General features: G+C 45.1%; 1 protein-coding gene and 1 long non-coding RNA gene across 5 annotated transcripts in view; both read left to right on the top strand.

Moving 5' to 3' along the window:
* Positions 1-1,303: 1,303 nt before the first annotated feature.
* LOC130375658 (uncharacterized) lies at positions 1,304-6,317 on the top strand. 4 transcript variants are annotated; one of them, XR_008893870.1, is made up of 6 exons: positions 1,304-1,382; positions 1,475-1,521; positions 1,904-1,932; positions 5,124-5,235; positions 5,400-5,510; positions 5,729-6,317. It is a non-coding gene; the product is annotated as an uncharacterized LOC130375658 (long non-coding RNA). The 4 variants fall into 4 exon arrangements; XR_008893871.1 differs by having other exon boundaries at positions 5,423-5,510; positions 5,729-6,311; XR_008893869.1 differs by having other exon boundaries at positions 5,124-5,250; positions 5,423-5,510; positions 5,729-6,311.
* Positions 6,318-8,363: 2,046 nt separating this feature from the next.
* The window catches only part of LOC130376149 (NACHT, LRR and PYD domains-containing protein 12-like), a 26,156-nt gene continuing 17,246 nt past the window's right edge, over positions 8,364-17,273 (top strand). The window contains exons 1-2 of the mRNA XM_056583369.1: positions 8,364-8,974; positions 17,055-17,151. Coding sequence (XP_056439344.1) covers positions 17,069-17,151 — 83 coding nt within the window. The 5' untranslated portion in view covers positions 8,364-8,974; positions 17,055-17,068. The remainder of the gene's footprint in view (positions 8,975-17,054; positions 17,152-17,273) is intronic.

Genomic DNA, 17,273 nt, shown 5'->3' with positions numbered 1-17,273 from the left:
TCCAAACTACCCGACGGTAGATGGCGCTGTTGAGCGCTACTGAACCTGCATCCGAAGTTAGCATTAACGCAGACGCTGAGAGGGTGTTTTCAGTTGTGGGACTGAACAAAACCAAGACCAGAAACAGCCTAGCACTGGATAATAATAATAATAATAATACATTTAATTTAGAGGCGCCTTTCAAGACACCCAAGGTCACCTTACATAGCATATAGTCATCATACATTTTTTTTAAAACAAGACATTGTGGAAAAAATAAATAAATAAATAAATAAACATAAGCAATAAGAAATAAATGGCACCCTGTCCTCAATAATGACCATAAAGATGGCCGACCTGGAGCCCTGTTTCAAATGGGAGCCCCCCTCAGATGTCCTCAAGGCCTCCAAGAAGGCCACAGGCCAGTATAACCGTGCCCACAGATCATAGACGAGGACTAGCTTCTGATCTGCATCTGATACGGATGACTTCATTTTTAGTTATTTTTGTAATGCATTCATCTGTTTTATTGCTTGAAAAAGTTGTACTGTTTAAGCACTTCAAGCACTTTTATGTTTCTAATGGACCATATGGTGGGAGGCTTTGAATGAAGAATAAATGAAGAATAATTTATCTCCCTAACTAATCTTGTCGTTTTTGGCTGAACATAAATCATTAAGTGCTCTTAAGAATACAATTATTCACAACATAGGTTAGGTTTCAGTTCAGAATTTGTTTAATACCATTGTTGTGGTCAAAATATCAATCAACCTACCTAGGTCAAATCTTACACTGGTCTATGAATAAGGCTATATTGTGACACATAGGCAGTCATTTAGGCACAACAATAGTTTTCTGGTTTAATGTCCAACTCCAGACTAGGCCCTACAAGTCCTGATGCCAAACATGAATCAGAATAAGTTCAGGTATTGCACATCTTTAGCAGACCACCCAAAAATCCACTATAATGAAGGAAATCACATCTACTTGATCCAAAATTTCCTGGGGATGGACCTTCAGCTATGTCAGGTCACATAATGTAACCAATATTGCCAATCTCCAGTGAGCCGCCCCTATCAATGGCTTGGGGCCTACCCACAAACCACCAAAATGCAGGGTACAACATGGGTTCAACATCCAATTAAATAAAATTCTCTCAAATCTGAGCCACCAACTTGTGTGGCTGCGTTGTCAGGGGTAATTTTGGTTACCCCCGACCAAATCTCACTCCAAGGTTTTTTGAAAAGTTGGCAGCTCTGTATTTAGCTCACCTGCGCAGCTCGCACGCCATGTGGTTTCCTTAATTGGTTCATTGGTTGCATCTGGTGCATTTCACATAAGAGGGAAACGGACAATACATTTGTGTCCTCCACTGTTTGGCAGTTTATCGTCTCCCAAACACGGTATGTTGTTGTGTTCTCAGAAACTAGAACGTGTGTGTAATGTTCTGTTTAGCTCTGTTGTGACTTATTTGTCATCTCTTCCTGTTTCACAGGTTAAAGACTTTTTGAAGTAAAGAGGAGCATCTCATCTGGACCTGATGTGAGTAGAAATGTGTAGCAAAGCACAACTGCATTGACTTGGATGTTGAATATAAATCACTGATAATGTGTGAAGGAAATCAGGGATTGTGGTGTTTTAACTCTCATTTGAAATTAAATAATGATTTTACCTGAAAGTAACATTTTAGAGACTATACATTCAAACTTCTCAAAGTAAGAAGTAATCACTCTTGAATAATGACAGTCAAATAATTAGTATAACTTATTTATCTTAAACATTATTTAAAAGTTGGATGATCCCAAAAGCCCTGAATTTGTATTGGCATTCATTCATCTGATTTAATGGCTATGGTAGATGTTGAACCTTGGGACAGTGCCCAAGTTTGGGGACAATAATAAGTAAACTGTTTGTTCCTTCAAAGGTCTATCATGGATATCTAACTGCAGTACTGTGAGTATCCCAACTTTAACATGAAGATGAACTGCAAACTGTAAGTCATTAGTTTCTCATTACTCTTGGGCACATTGATGTATGTTGGCTTCCTGGTGAGTTAACCCGTTAGCTGAAGGTTGATCTGATTAGTAAGGATCTTTTATTGGTTCATGGGTTATTTAGGCATTTGGTTTATGTTAGTTTGAATGGTTTGTTAAAATGGTTTCAGGTTCAAAGTTATTGTTGTAAGCTGGAGTAATGGGTTGGGTTCTCATGTCTTCAGTCTTCTTTCCAGCTACTCTCCTGAGCTCTGCATCTTCATCACATGAGTGTTGCTTTACTGAGGAGGGTGTGGTCTGAGTGAGCAGAGGTGCATACTGGGCTACAGAGCTGTCTGAAGTCTACAGGTCTGTAGACACGCCCCCTCAGAGGAAACCGAGTGTTTGAGAAACCGTCGTGACGTCAGTTACATGGACTGGAATGTTTTTAAAGATGGAGACGGGATGCAGAAGGAGAAACACCAGGGGGAGATGAGGGGGCTCCTCATCTCAACGACTTCAACACAACTTCAGTCTGACACAGAGAACCATGGAACACTTTCAACAGTCCCCTCCAGGCATCGTGACTCCTCAGGAACAGTTTCATTCCAGAGAAGGTCTCATTTGGGGCCATTCCAAGATGGATCCTGCTCCTCAAGAGCCACCCCCCTCCACTGGGTGGTCTTCTGAACAGATGATCTCCTTCCTGTCCTCAGGCTGACTAAAGCTGCACCGTTTGCATCTGTGAAGGCCCCTCAATCACTAAACCACTGGACTACAAACACAAGACTACAGAGATGTTGAAACAGTGTGAATGGAGACACCAAGCATAATCCATCACCAATGTGGGACGACACTGAAGAATGATGTACATAATTTACGTCTCTGGAGATATTGGTGGTTCTGTTCTGGGTGCCCTGACAGAAGAGCTGGGGGTGGATGATGGAATGGTATTTGGTATGAGGTTTTTACCCTGCAGGAGTGTTTGGTCTTTTTTGGCTCAGTGGTGTGTGTGTGGGTTTGACATGAGATGGAAGATTTTTGAGAATCGCTAGGCTTCTACTGTGTGTGTGTGTGTCCCATTCACACCCGGCACGGGGTTCTACGTGTGTGTCCTGGGTTCTGCATCCTGCTTGCTTTGACATTGATCATTTTCCTACGGGGGTCTGTGTGATTGGCTCGTTGTATTGGAATGGTCAACTAAGTCATACCTGCTGGACGGCCACACGTTTACTTGAGGCCTCCAGGAGACATGAAGAGCCCTGAGCGACGCTCCGGAGCGATATCCAACACACTGGGCAGGAAGGAGAGTATCCAACACACTGGGCAGGAAGGAGAGTATCCAAATCAAGTGTAAAAGGATGCAAGCGGCGTGTTCAGATCAGCGACTTCAAACTAGGACGACACCAATCAGGATCACTGGAGGATGGACACCTAAAGACATTCCACAAGGACTCTGAAGTTGGAAAGGGACCTCAATGGATGTTCAAGATGACCTTCAGACCTGTAATGAGGCGGATCTTCCTAACTGGCTGGATTGATGGAGAGCCCTGTGGATCTTGTCTTGCTCTCAGTTGCACGTCTTCTCAGGCTGAACTGTATTTGCTGTACAGGACTAGCTGAATGATCGGTTCCCTTAAATCAGAACCAATCTGGGAACTCCAACTAGTGCGCTCTTCAAGCTGATGTTGTGCTCTTCAGCTGAGGAGGCAAGGAAACCTTCACTGGGGCTACAATGTGTATAGAGGAGACCAATTCGAAGTGTTCCATGGTACTCTGATGAAGACCGTTGTTGTGTTTCACTGGCTGAGAGGAAGAACCCTCACATCTTCCTCTTGGCCTTTCTGCTCTGAGAATCCTGGTGCCATCTTGAGGGATATTCCAGCTCATGTAACTGATGTCACTACAGATTCTCAAACACTTGGTTTCTCCTGAGGGGCGTGTCTATAGAACTGAAGACTTCAGACAGCACTGTATCCCAGCACGCATCTCTGCTCACTCAGAGCCCACCCTCATGAGTAGGATGCAACACTATAGCGATGGAGATGTAGAGTTTTATAAGTAAAGAGGGAGCAGACAACGATGATTCGAACACAATTACAATTTAAGTCTTTAAATCTTTAAACCATGAAGATGGTTGGATAGTTCAGGAATTGGGCTTAATTTTATTATGGGCAGTCCTTTCGCTCAAATGCCCACTTCTCACTGGACCTGTACATGTGTTGGTTGGCTGGCATGATTTGCTGTTGGTAGTGAGGCGGTCAGGGTGACATTGCTTGGCTATGGTCGGCTCTCTGTGAGCTCACTGTTTAGATTTGATCTGTATGGTTTGTACCCTGAATATCGATAATTGTTGTTTTTAATTTTAAAATGTAGACACGGGTTTTGTATTGAATTATTCCATTGTTTTTATGCAAGGAGTTGAGGTTTCAAGTTGTTGTGGAACGTACATGGTGGTTCGGTTCTTCGTACGGTTTTGAGTGATATAACTTGTACACACTGGGTGCATAATAATGTAAAGGTACACTGAATAGCAGTAATGACCAACAGCAACAAACAGATCACATCAAGGTAAGTCTGTTGGCTGTGTTTTAATGAAGACCATCGCTGGACTTCAGGATCTTCCTCCGTTCAGCTCAAGGTGAGGCGCTGGTTCTGTTATTTCTTTGGTTGGTTCCGGCCGGAATGTTCGGATTCCAGTCGGACGGTTTGTGCTTCCCGCCGTGGAAGGTTCTGAGTGCGTTCACTTGATTTAGCCTCAATGGTTAGCATAAAACGTTGTAGTCTTGACAACCATAAGATCCCAAGTGGCCGTTAGTTGGACGTGAATACCCTGAGGGTATCTGGTGGAACGTTCTAGATGTATTTGCGTATCTTCGAGCCGTTGCCAACAGAAACTATTTTCAGTCGGTTTCCATTAGGAATTGTTGCCCCTTATCTTATACTAATTACTTTTGATATTGAACATGGTTAACTTGAAAAGGGCAAAATACAGCTGTTACTTTGACATTTGTCAAACTACCACGTGTTTCTGGAGCGGAGGCGAGCTGGTAGGGGAGCCGTGAATCTGGAGGATGAAAATCACTCTACAAACTTGGATTGTACATTTTTATTAACATAAAGTGGAAATAGAGGGCTTGAAAATAAGACAAACTACATGTTTGTTACCAGACGTTGGGGCCAGATTTGAGCTGTTTGTTCCAGACCAGGACTCTGGCTGAGGAGAGCTGATGGAGGAGCCAAGACTCTGGAGGACGACATCACTCTACCAACAAGGATCCTAGTCAGTTTGCATAAAGTAAAGTGTGGACTTGTTGTAACACAGGATTAGTTTGTCCAGTAGTTAAGTTGAGGCATACTACTGTTGGTTACCAGACAAACTACAGCTGCTACTTTGTTACGCGTAATTAGAGCCCACCTACTCCTGTGTTTGTGACCTTACATTAGAGCCAAATTACATTTGTAACCAGACCAGGAATCTGGAGGACTGACGGAGAAGCCATACCTCTGGAAGGCAAATCCTGAGGACGACCAGGACTCTACCATCAAGGATTCCTCGTAAGTTTGCATTATCTGGACCTGGTGGACCAGGTAGGGGGTTGGGGGTTCAACTCTCAGACCAATGGTACCGGGTTAGAGTCCTCAGAATACAGTGATGCGTCCTTGAGCAAGGCGCACTAAAGCCTGCCTGCTCCTTAATGACTTATCTTTGGTTCAGATAATGTTGCATCTTTTGAATATTGAACCTAATCCATGTCCTTGTTTGCTCCGGGCAGACACACCTGAGCTGAACCTCACCTGATCCTGTTTGGTCGGGGTCAGACTCACCTGAGCTGAACCCCACCTGATCCTGCTGGTCCCGTCTCCTCAGTTTCTTAGCCTCGTCTTCCAGAAGTCCTGCTGAACTCAGCGGTCTGATCCCGATGGATCATTGACCTCCAGTGGGAGTGATCTTCTTGACCACACAAGTACCTGTGTGCTTCCACACGCCTTACCCTGACGTCTGTCACTAACCTCACTACTTCACAAATCTCTGCTCCTTACCTTCTTCTTCCTTCTCCGTGGTTCGAACCTTTACTCTGAAGGAGTGTCTTCTTGAACCTTTACACTGAAGGACCGTCTTCCTGCCCTCAGAGGGTTCAGCGTTAGGGTTGAGAGTCAGGGTTTAGAGTCAGGGACAGAGCTGGTCAGGGAGGACTGGTTTTACACAAACCCCTTCATTTGCTTTTGTGAATGGTGGTGACATTTTGAAATGATTAATTTGGGAAAATGTTTTCCTCTGCTTTCCTTTGCAAAAGTATGTATTCAACTTCTGTCAAGTGTTTTTGTTTATACTGTATATTAAAATTCTACATTGACTTCTGCATGTTTGGTGCGTTTCATTAATTGTCCTTTGACTTGGTTAATGTCAAGCTAAACTCCTGCAATACATTAAATATACGTGATGGATGTCATTCAGCAATGTTCACATAATACATTTTGTAAAAATATCAAACATCAATATTACTACTAAATTCAAGCCTATTCATGTATTTAACCATGTACATACTGCCCCCGCAGGCCATTCTCTGCTACTACTTCACGTTCAAACCGATATCGATGTACAATAGCTTTGTTGGTTCAAACGGAAAATGTAGTTTGGTGTGAGACTGTTGTCCAAACTGTCCCGCAGAGGGAGATGTCATACACCTCATTTAATTGTACAGGAATGTGTGTGTATTTACATTTAAATGTGCTGGTCTATGTCTGCAAATAACTCTGCCTCCAGCAACGGGTTTGGTCGAAGCATAGGAAGTGAAAGAAATAAAAGCCCAGTTCAGATCTGAGGTCAGATTTTGGATCATGAATGTTTGAGTGAACAAGGTCTGAGCTAAATATGCACCATTTGGAACTTGGTGCGGTTCCTGGAGCTCAGAGGAAGGCAGGACGCGTGTTTACCTGGTTGATGAGGCCCTGAACACAGAACCTGAACCCAGAACCTAAACCCAGACGTCGTAAACACAGACCCTGAACCCAGAACCCAGGGGCGTCACTGTGCTGTTTTATTGGGGGGCTAAAGCCCCGGATATTATTTAATTTGCCCCAAATATATTTCTTGGGTAATTTTTTTTAATAAATAAAAATATTCATAAATATTTATAAATAGCCTATTCTAGATTGTCCATCTGGCAAGAGAATAAACAGTTTAAAAACATAACCTGTTTACCACCTCAAGTGAATTAACCTCTCCTATCCCCAGTCAGATCTGTGTGTGTGTGTGTGTGTGTGTGTGTGTGTACGTGTATGTGTGTGAGCTTGGCTCCTCCATGTCGCGGTTCATGGACTTCAGAGTCCATTCCTCAGCTGAAGGAAAACACCATAATATGTCTCGTTTAACATCATGAAAACAGAGATATAATCTTTCTGCAGATCAAATAATAGAATGTATAAATCCACATTCCATTCCCCACCCAGCTCGCGTGTAGAACCAAGATGGCTGCTTGCCCAGGACTGATCTGACTGGTTTCGAGACAGGCTGCCTGGGCGACCTGATTGGCTGCCTGGGTCACATGGTGTGAGTGTTGGCTGTGGAATGCCCCGGTAGCTGCAGCCTGGGTTCCCGCCAGAGACCAGGAGCACCACAACACCAACTGTACAAACTGAACCAACTGCCACAACACGGCCTCCATCTTGTCTCCGGACGTCAAAAGAGTGTACTAAAGTGAGATCATCATTGTGTTGTATTGTGTACTAAAGTGAGATCATCGTTGAGATTGTATTGTGTACTAAAGTGAGATCATCGTTGTGTTGTGTACTAAAGTGAGATCATCGTTGTGTTGTGTACTAAAGTGAGATCATCGTTGAGATTGTATTGTGTACTAAAGTGAGATCATCATTGTATTGTGTACTAAAGTGAGATCATCATTGTGTTGTGTACTAAAGTGAGATCATCGTTGTGTTGTGTACTAAAGTGAGATCATCGTTGTGTTGTGTACTAAAGTGAGATCATCGTTGTGTTGTGTACTAAAGTGAGATCATCGTTGTGTTGTGTACTAAAGTGAGGTTATCATTGTGTTGTGTTGTGTTCCCTAGGTGGAGCAGGGTGTAGAGACAACACCGTCACCAGCGTCATAACACCTAAACTGCCAATACATAAAATGGCGTCCAGTGAAGTAAGACCTGTAATGGTGTCGGGAGATTCTAGAGATATGAGAGACTCACCGCCCACGGTGAGGCGGTGAGGGGTGTGTGTGTGTGTGTGTGTGTGTGTGTGTGTGTGTGTGTGTGTGTGTGTGTGTGTGTGTGTGTGTGTGTGTGTGTGTGTGTGTGTGCGTGTGTGTGTGTGTGTGTGTGTGTGTGTGTGTGTGTACTCTGAGTACTCTGAGTACTCTGTCTACTCTGTCTACTCTGAGTATTCTGTACTCAGAGTGGACAGAGCTCAGAGCTCTCTCTGTCCATGCTCCAATAAGCTGATCATAATTTATCACTGAGTGAGGTCATGGATCAGCCGCCTATTCGAGGTTAGTCTGGGGGGAGTTTGAACTGGGAGGGGAACTGGTCCAACTGGAAGAAGACTAAGACACTGTTGTCCACTCTTATCTGTGATAGATCATAAACACAAATGACTTTGAATCCTATCAGTAGGTTGATCATCTTTAAGATTCCTGCTCTACAGGATGCTACGTGTTAGACTGTGGGCATTGGGGATCGAACCCAGAACCTCCCAGCCTGGAGTCAAGCGTCAGGTTGACGTTAAGAATGACTTTTCTTCTTGTTCCTTCTTGCGGCCATTTATGGTCCTGCCCTCCTTGAGAATGAGAGGGTCTATGAATCTGCGTCTAGGAGAGACCACCCTGCCTCTGGTCCAAAGTTAACAGAGACAACAGCCCCCTGTGAGCGGAATACACAGCTCATATAAAAGCAGAGTCTGGGAGGAGTATCAACTGGGAGGGGAAGTGGTCCAACTGGTTGGACATCATTTCCTTGATATGAGTCAGACGGTTTGCTGTGGCTCACTTCATCCTAGCAGGAAGACGACTAAGGTACTGTAGTCCACTCTGATCCATGATAGATCATCAATATGAATAACTTTGAGTCTTATCAATAGGGTGATAGTTTGTTTCCTGTAAAACCACATGGTTAAAAACGTTAGTCAATGTATGGATGCATTGCTATTTGTCAAAATTACTATTGAATAATTTAGAAGATTCCTGCTCTGTAGAATGCTACGTGTTAGACTGTGGGCATTGGGGATCGAACCCAGAACCTTCCAGCCTGGAGTCAAGCGTCAGGTTGAGGTTAATAATGACTGTATCGTCTGATTCAGTATTGGTTCTTAATCACAGGTCCTGTGGTGGCTTTAAAGGCACTGAGGATAGAATGGACAGTGGTTATATTTGTAGTGCGGTATTATGATTACATTATTTCGACAGGAAGACGACCATCTTGGTTAGTGAAGGTGTTTAAACGTCATCCTGTACTGGGTCTTGTTCTCTGTGGGCCTGCATCATTCTGCAGTAGTGAAGGCCTACTCTATATCTGAGAGCATCACTCGTATGAGAGGGACATGACCTTCAAGGTGAATTAACACTGCTGCGACCGCCTCGACACAGAAGTCACTGGTGACGACCGGTTCGTGTTCTTCAGCTCAGCCAATCCCACTGACATCCTCTCACCAGCAGGTGGTGCTGCAGTGCACCTTTTCAAGGGTTTCAAACCGAACCGAGCAGAATGATCCACCTTACTACCGCTGGAGTTGAATGAATCACAGACTGCAGAAGAGTAGACTGTTTGTGACTTTTTTTCTTTAGTGTGTTTGTGTGAACTCTGAGTACTCTGTCCAGTCTGAGTATTCTGTACTCAGAGTGGACAGAGCTCAGAGCTCTCTGTCCATTCTTTATATTTAAAACAGTGATTACTATTCATGACTGAGTGAGGTCATGGATCAGCCGCCTATAAGAGGTTAGGCTGGGAGGAGTTTGAACTGGGAGGGGAACTGGTCCAACTGGTTGGTTCACCATACCCTTGTTATGAGTCGGATGGTTTGGTGTGGCTCACTTTACACTGTAGGAAGAAGACTAAGATACTGTAGTCCACTCTTATCTGTGATAGATCATAAATATGAATAACTTTTAATCTTATCAGTAGGTTGAACATTTTTAAGATTCCTGCTCTGTAGAATGATGGATGTTAGACTGTGGGCATTGGGGATCGAACCCAGAACCTTCCAGCCTGGAGTCAAGTGTCAGGTTGACGTTAATAATGACTTTTTCTTTTGTCTCCTTGTGTCCTTGTGTGACTTTAAAGGTACTTAGGACAGAATGTACAGCTGTTATATTTGGAGTGCAGTATTATGATAACATTATTTAGACAGGAAGACGGCCATCTTGCTTTGTGAAGGTGTTTAAAAGTCTTCTCTTACTGGGTCTTGTTCTCTGTGGGACTGCAACACCGATCTGGTTGTGATGTCATACCACATGAGGAAGTCCATGTATGGTCCTGCCTTCAGAGTGGTTTAACCAGCACAGGGAGCAGTTGGTATGATATCCGCACGGTGAACTTGATCTTATCCAGGCCCGCCGCTCCCTATAAGCAGAGTATGCAGAGTGCGTAGGGCACCAAGTACCTGAGGGGGACCAAAAATTAAGGCTTGTAAAAAATATATATATATATATATATTATTCAATTAAAAAAATATGTAAATTAGTTATGAAGAGGCCCACCGTTGTTTGTTCTTAATTGTATAACCTATCACTCAATTTCGGCAAATTAGATGTTTTTACCTAAAATATAAAAAGGGGCTCCCCCCCCCCGCTCGCGTAGGGCACCGAAACGGCCAGCAGCGGCCCTGATCTTATCACTCACCAGGGTGATGCGTATTGAATAGGTGTAGGAATTGCAGAAAGTGACATAAGCTATGTGGCCAGAGCCCGAAGATGTCGTCCAGGAACCGACAGTTCACCTGTGGCAGCAACGGGCAAGACTGCAGAGCAGAACGTAGGAACCACGCCATGTAGACGTTCTCATAGCTGGGGGGGACTTGTTGCCCGTCGCCGTCCCGTGCGTCTGGAGGTAATGCTTGTTGTTATAAACAAAGTCCTTCCTGCAGGTTGGTGGTCAGTGACTCCAACAGGTGGCTGGGGGGCCTGTCGGGGTCTGGGTACCAGAGGAGGGCAGAGCGGACAGCCCTGTTACGTGTCAAAATGGCAGCAAAGGCAGACAGAGAGTCATGGATGAGTTTCGAATATTTATCTTCAACTTCAGCATCAAGAGATGTTATTATTCACAAAGTTACACCATTTTCCCCCTCTTCCCTAAACACAATGTCCATCGTGACCACGGAGCGTCGAAGAGCGTCCAAACGATAGGGCATCACGAGGGAGGAGGTGAAGAGAGTCCAAACGATACAAAAACAAGGCGTCCACGAGAGCGTAGGGAGTGAAGAGACGTCTGAACGATAGGGCATCACGAGGGAGGAAGTGGAGAGACGTCTGAACGATAGGGCATCACGAGGGAGGAAGTGGAGAGACGTCTGAACGATAGGGCATCACGAGGGAGGAAGTGGAGAGACGTCTGAACGATAGGGCATCACGAGGGAGGAAGTGAAGAATGTTGGCGATCCAAACATACGACGTCCACGAGAGCGGAGGGAGTGGAGAGACGTCCGAACGATAGGGCGTCCACGGGCGCGGATAGAGTCAAGCCCCCTCTGTCCGTCATTCTCTGCCCTATATATTGCGTGTAATCAGGAACGGGCCAATCACCAATCACTAACGCTAACCACGCATGCTGATCTGATGATTGACAACAACAAATTAGATGCCTGGACTCTCCTCATGGATCACCGGCCAGAACCCCATTCACCATTTTAATATGATGTGCATGTATTTACCTGTATGTCAATTGTGGCACCCATTGCACTCCTGACCATCCCTGGAAGAAGGGATCCCCTACTATGCGTTTCTTCTCAAGATTTCTTCCTTGCTGATTCAAGGGAGTTTTTTCTTGCCCGTGTGGGGGCATGGGTAAAGGGGGGTGTCACAAATATTTGGCCTGTTAAGCCCTTTGAGACTGTAATGGTGATTAAGGGCTATACAAATAAGATTGAATTGAATTGTGAATTGAATTGAATCGTTGTGGGCCAATGGGAGGGCCTGGCCTTGATTGGCAGCACCAGGGTGTTGGCATGGCGACTCCTACCTCGGGGGGCTCCGGGGGGCAGACCAGGGGGGGGGGCTCCTCCTGGGGGGATTGGTGAGGGGGGGGGGGGTCTGGTGTTTAACAGCTCTAGGTCGGGGAGGGGGAGGAGGAGTATGGGAGGGGGGGGGAGAGGAAGACCGGGGGTCTGGAGCTGTAGGGGGGGGGGGGGACCCGAGAGGCAGTGGGCCTGGGGTGGGGGGGCGAGGGGCGGGTGGGGGGCTATGGAGGGGGGGGCTGGGGGTGTTGAGAGGGGTAGGGGGTCTAGGAGGGGGGGAGGAGAGGACAGGGGGGGCAGTAGTGAGCAGTGTGTGTGTCTGAGGGAGGGGGGTGGGCCGGACCCGGGGTCTGTACCGGGGGGGGCCCACCTCACAGCCACGCCCCCCCCCCCCCCCTCAAAGGGGAAGCCTGTTGGAGGAGGGGTTAAAGTGTGGGGGGGGGCTGTGGTAGAATAAGGTTCTGCTTCAGCCAGTCGTCCGTGTTCTGCTCCACCCTGTGGAAGGTATGGGGGGGGGGGGGCCAAGCAGGTTTAATGGACTCTGCTCATTGGTTCCCCTGTCTGACCGTCCCTGATGGGGGGGGGGGGGCAAGCAGGTTTAATGGACTCTGCTCATTGATTCCCCTGTCTGACCGTCCCTGATGGGGGGGGGGGGCCAAGCAGGTTTAATGGACTCTGCTCATTGGTTCCCCTGTCTGACCGTCCCTGATGGGGGGGGGGGGGGCCAAGCAGGTTTAATGGACTCTGCTCATTGGTTCCCCTGTCTGACCGTCCCTGATGGGGGGTGTTGGTGGTGACGGCGTGGGGGGTGACTGCTTGGTGCTGAACTGCTTGTATCGTTTTAAAATATGTCTTGGTGACGTGGGAGAGTGGAGGTAGGGGGTGTGTGTGTGTGTGTGTGTGTGTGTGTGTGTGTGTGTGTGTGTGTGTGTGTGTGTGTGTGTGTGTGTGTGTGTGTGTGTGTGTGTGTGTGTGTGTGTGTGTGCGTATGTAAAACAAACACGAACACACGAACACACGGTGTGTTTGTGTGTTTTTGTGTGCGTGTGTGTGTGTGTGTGTGTGTGTGTGTGTGTGTGTGTGTGTGTGTGTGTGTGTGTGTGTGTGTGTGTGTGTGTGAAACAAACACGAACACACGGTGTGTGTGTGTGTGTGTGTGTGTGTGTGTGTGTGTGTGTGTGTGTGTGTGTGTGTGTGTTGGGGGTTCCTGACCTTGATGACCAACCCAGTGATAGTGGTTCCCATCTTTCTTGCGGTTGGAGGCCTGAAGCCACGCGGGGACATAGTAGCCTCCAGATCCACAGACACACACACACACACAGCGAGACGGACAGACGGACAGACGGACAGACAGACAGACAGACAGACAGACAGACAGACAGACAGACATATATAGAGAGACGGAGAGCAACACATATTTTATTGTACACATTTTTTTGAATTTGTATTCTTCCCTAATCTCTCTCTCACTGTACTTTTGATCCTTGAGCTGCAATAACAAGTGATTCCCCCGTGTGGGATTCATAAAGTTGATCGTATCTTATCTGCTTGTGGTTGTTTTATTGGTAAGAGTGTGTGTGTGTGTGTGTGTGTGTGTGTGTGTGTGCGTGTGCCTGTGCCTGTGTGTGTCTTTGGGGGTCCTGACCTTGAAGACCACCCCAGTGATAGTGGTTCCCCTCTTTCTTGTGGTCGGAGGCCTGAAGCCACGCGGGGACAGACTAGCCTCCAGATCTACATTCCTACACACACACACACACACACACACACACACACACACACACACACACACACACACACACACACACACATGCAAACACGCACACAGACATTAACGCACACATACACAGACATTAACACACAAACACACACATGAATGTGACTCAGGACAGTCATCCCAAAGGCATCCAGATCCGCCCCCTGACTGGGAGACGAGGTGACGTGTGTCGGGGCTCCACTGACCGTCCTTAGCGTCCTTACCCTGCCACCTGCCGTGCTGATGTTGGGCTTGTTGTGGGCATTGTGTGTGTGTTCAGTGATGTATCTGTCTGGTCGTATTGGCTGTAGGTGGATGGTTAAATAATGTCACGATCGGTCGCACTGCAGGCTCTCATTATGAAGTGCACTGAAGGTGTGCCCATATCCGATAGGCTATATACCTGACCTTTATTCAGCTGATTGCTCTTTTAAGTGAACCAGATTGTTGCCAATTATTGTCGTGTTTTCATTGTAATGCACAACTTTGCCTCTCCTTGTTAAAAAACAACATGCATCCAAACAACTTTAGCCAATGCAGGCTCCTATCAGTGTTGCTTTACGAATACTATATATCGGATTATCAATAAATGTTTAGTGTGTGCATGCGTCCGTGTGTGCGTGCTTGTGTGAGTGTGTGTGTGTGTGTTGTGATGTAGGCTATAGATATAGACTGATTGTCTTGGCTTGCATCCATGAAATATTGTCATGTTATGGCCTAGGCCAGGCCTATTCAACTAGCGGCCCGTGGGCCAAATGCCGCCCCTCTTAATTTTTTTCTGGGAACAAGGGCACTTTGCTCCATGACCTATGAGAGGCTGCATGAGTGTCTCAGGATGAGCCAAACTAGGCAAACAAGGCAGTGCAATCTTTCTCACAGAATCACTGGCTCAAAATGTCTCATATGTACAGTAGTTCTGTTTTGTGATGATTCAAACAACATTGTTGAATTCTAAATATATGTCCAAAATATGTGAGAACAAAATCTTTTATAATGATACGATTAAAAGTGAAGAATGAAGGAATGTGTCTGACAAGTTTATTCCATGTAGTAGTACTATATATATTAAGTTAACACTACTTTAAGTATGATTTATTTGAAGCATTTCATTCACATAGTTTTACTCTGTGTGGCCCATGAACCCCCAGTGGTTTTCCTTTTCGGCCCACTTGATAAGGAGGTTGAATAGCCCTGGCCTAGGCTACTACATATTGAGAACATTTGGATCGGTGTTGCGCAACAATCTGGGGATGAGGACAACCCCGAATATTGACGGTATTTCACACACTGCCATCTCAATATATAGCCTAACATATATAAATGTAACACTTTATTAGACACAAATGTATTTTCGAGATAAATCGGTTTAATTAAATACTCAAGTGAAATACCTCCAAGTTGTACTTATTGTTCGGTACTTCAGTGAGGGCAGTTACAATCCATCACTAAAGATTTTATAGAGTATTCTGATTCAGCGGATTTACTATTTATTTGTAGAATCTTCACAACTCACAGCAATGAAATGTTAATTTATAATCATGGGAAATAGCATTTAAACAAGTTTCATAAAAAGATAATTCAAAGCAGTACAGAACAGTTTAACATCTGAATTGATCCAGAAAGCTATTTCCTAGAATAATTCATTTGTATTCCTATTTAGGCCATCTCACTTATGGTCAGTTAAATGTTTTTAAGCTCACCATGTCCAGTATTCAGAGTTCAAATTCATTCACAAATGTGTTCTATTTGTTTGCCAAGCGGAGCCAGACAGTCCTGTGTAACAGATATGGAAAACTGTGCATTAGTTATCATGAGTTTCGCAAATGATAGAGCAGTTGTTGGTGTTTTAGAGCCATCTGCTGGTGTGATTGGGTATTGCAGATCTGCATACGCCGGTGTGTGTGCGGCCGTTGCTAGTCAGAACCAGTTGACGTGACATGTGGTAAGTTCGCATTGTAAATAGCTCCCGAAGGTTTATACGTTTTAAGATCAAGAATGTATGTTTATGTTATGAACCTCGACAGATTAGATGATTGTATATTGTATAATTTATGTTATTATTGTTTTTATATTTGTCACTTGGGAGGGAGTTTATTCACATTTTTAGTTTGACCACATGTTACCGGTTAGCTATGTTAGATGTCCGCTAGCAACACAAGTGTTTGGTTTTTTGTTCGTGTAGATCCTGCTGTAAAAATCACAAATATACCTTTGAAAGAGACCAATGTTTTTGTCCTGTCTTTCAGTCCTTTAGACCCAATCACAACCGTTACACCTGCGCAAATATTCAAATTAGCCATGTGCGCCAAACAGAAGATAGACGCAATGTAAAGAACTGATTGTTGTGCATTGTTGTGCATAGGAAGGCCTACTGCAGGGTTAGTTGTGGTTGGTTCTGGTCTTAGTGAAACAGCCTAGCCTTGGAGTTGGAGTGTGTGATTGTGCGAGAGTCAGCCATGGTGATGTTTGGCTTGTTGTGGGCTTTGTGTATGTGTTGAATGATGTATCTGTCTGATCGTATGAGCTGTAGATGGATGGTTAAATAATGTCACAAGATCGGACATACTGCAGGCTCTCATTTGCAAGTGCACTGGTTGTGTGCTCGTCTCCGACATGCTATATACCTGGCATTTATTCAGTTCATTGTTCTTCTGTTGTCATGTAAGCTATAGATATAGACTGATTTTCTTGGCTTGCATCCATGAAATATTGTAATGTTATGGCCTAGGCCTACTGCATATTGAGAACATTTAGATTGATGTTGCGCAACAATCTGGGGATGAGGACATCCCGAATATTGACGGGTATTTCGCCGCTGCCATCTCAATGTATAGCCTGACATATAAAAATATAACACTGTACTCGACACAAATTAAAGTAACGTTGTTTACTTTTAATTGTACCGCAATGCATTTTTTTCAAGTCTATAGTATATCTTTTTTGTGTTGTAGTTTAAGCGCAGTTACAGTCTCCAAGGTGTTTAATTATTCATCTGTCATCTGCTGTACACATCTGTACTGTAGTGAGGGCAGTGTGGTTATGTTGTGGGGTTCATATTGATGGTCTATGACGTTCATAATGCTTTAGTGTGACACAGTTACAATGATCTACTCTCTCAATAAAAAGCTAAAGCTCAAAAGGCAAATTAAGTGATGGATGAGTTGTTTGTGTCCAGGTCTCCAGTCTACTATGGATGAGGAGAGAGAGGAGGGGGGTCCTACCTCTAAGACCACTCTGTCTGGGGAACATGGCCGCCAGAGCAAAGCTAAGAGGTAAGAAGAGGATCTCTCTGTCTGTGACTGTTGTCCATCTCAGAGCTCAGCAGTGATGCATCTTGACTCCATCATTAGTCTGAGGAATAGCTGTGTGTGTGTGTGTGTGTGTGTGTGTGTGT

Source organism: Gadus chalcogrammus, chromosome 22 (genome assembly GCF_026213295.1).
Source record: "Gadus chalcogrammus isolate NIFS_2021 chromosome 22, NIFS_Gcha_1.0, whole genome shotgun sequence".
Classification (NCBI taxonomy): Eukaryota; Metazoa; Chordata; class Actinopteri; order Gadiformes; family Gadidae; genus Gadus; species Gadus chalcogrammus.
This window is presented reverse-complemented; position numbering and strand designations above follow the sequence as displayed.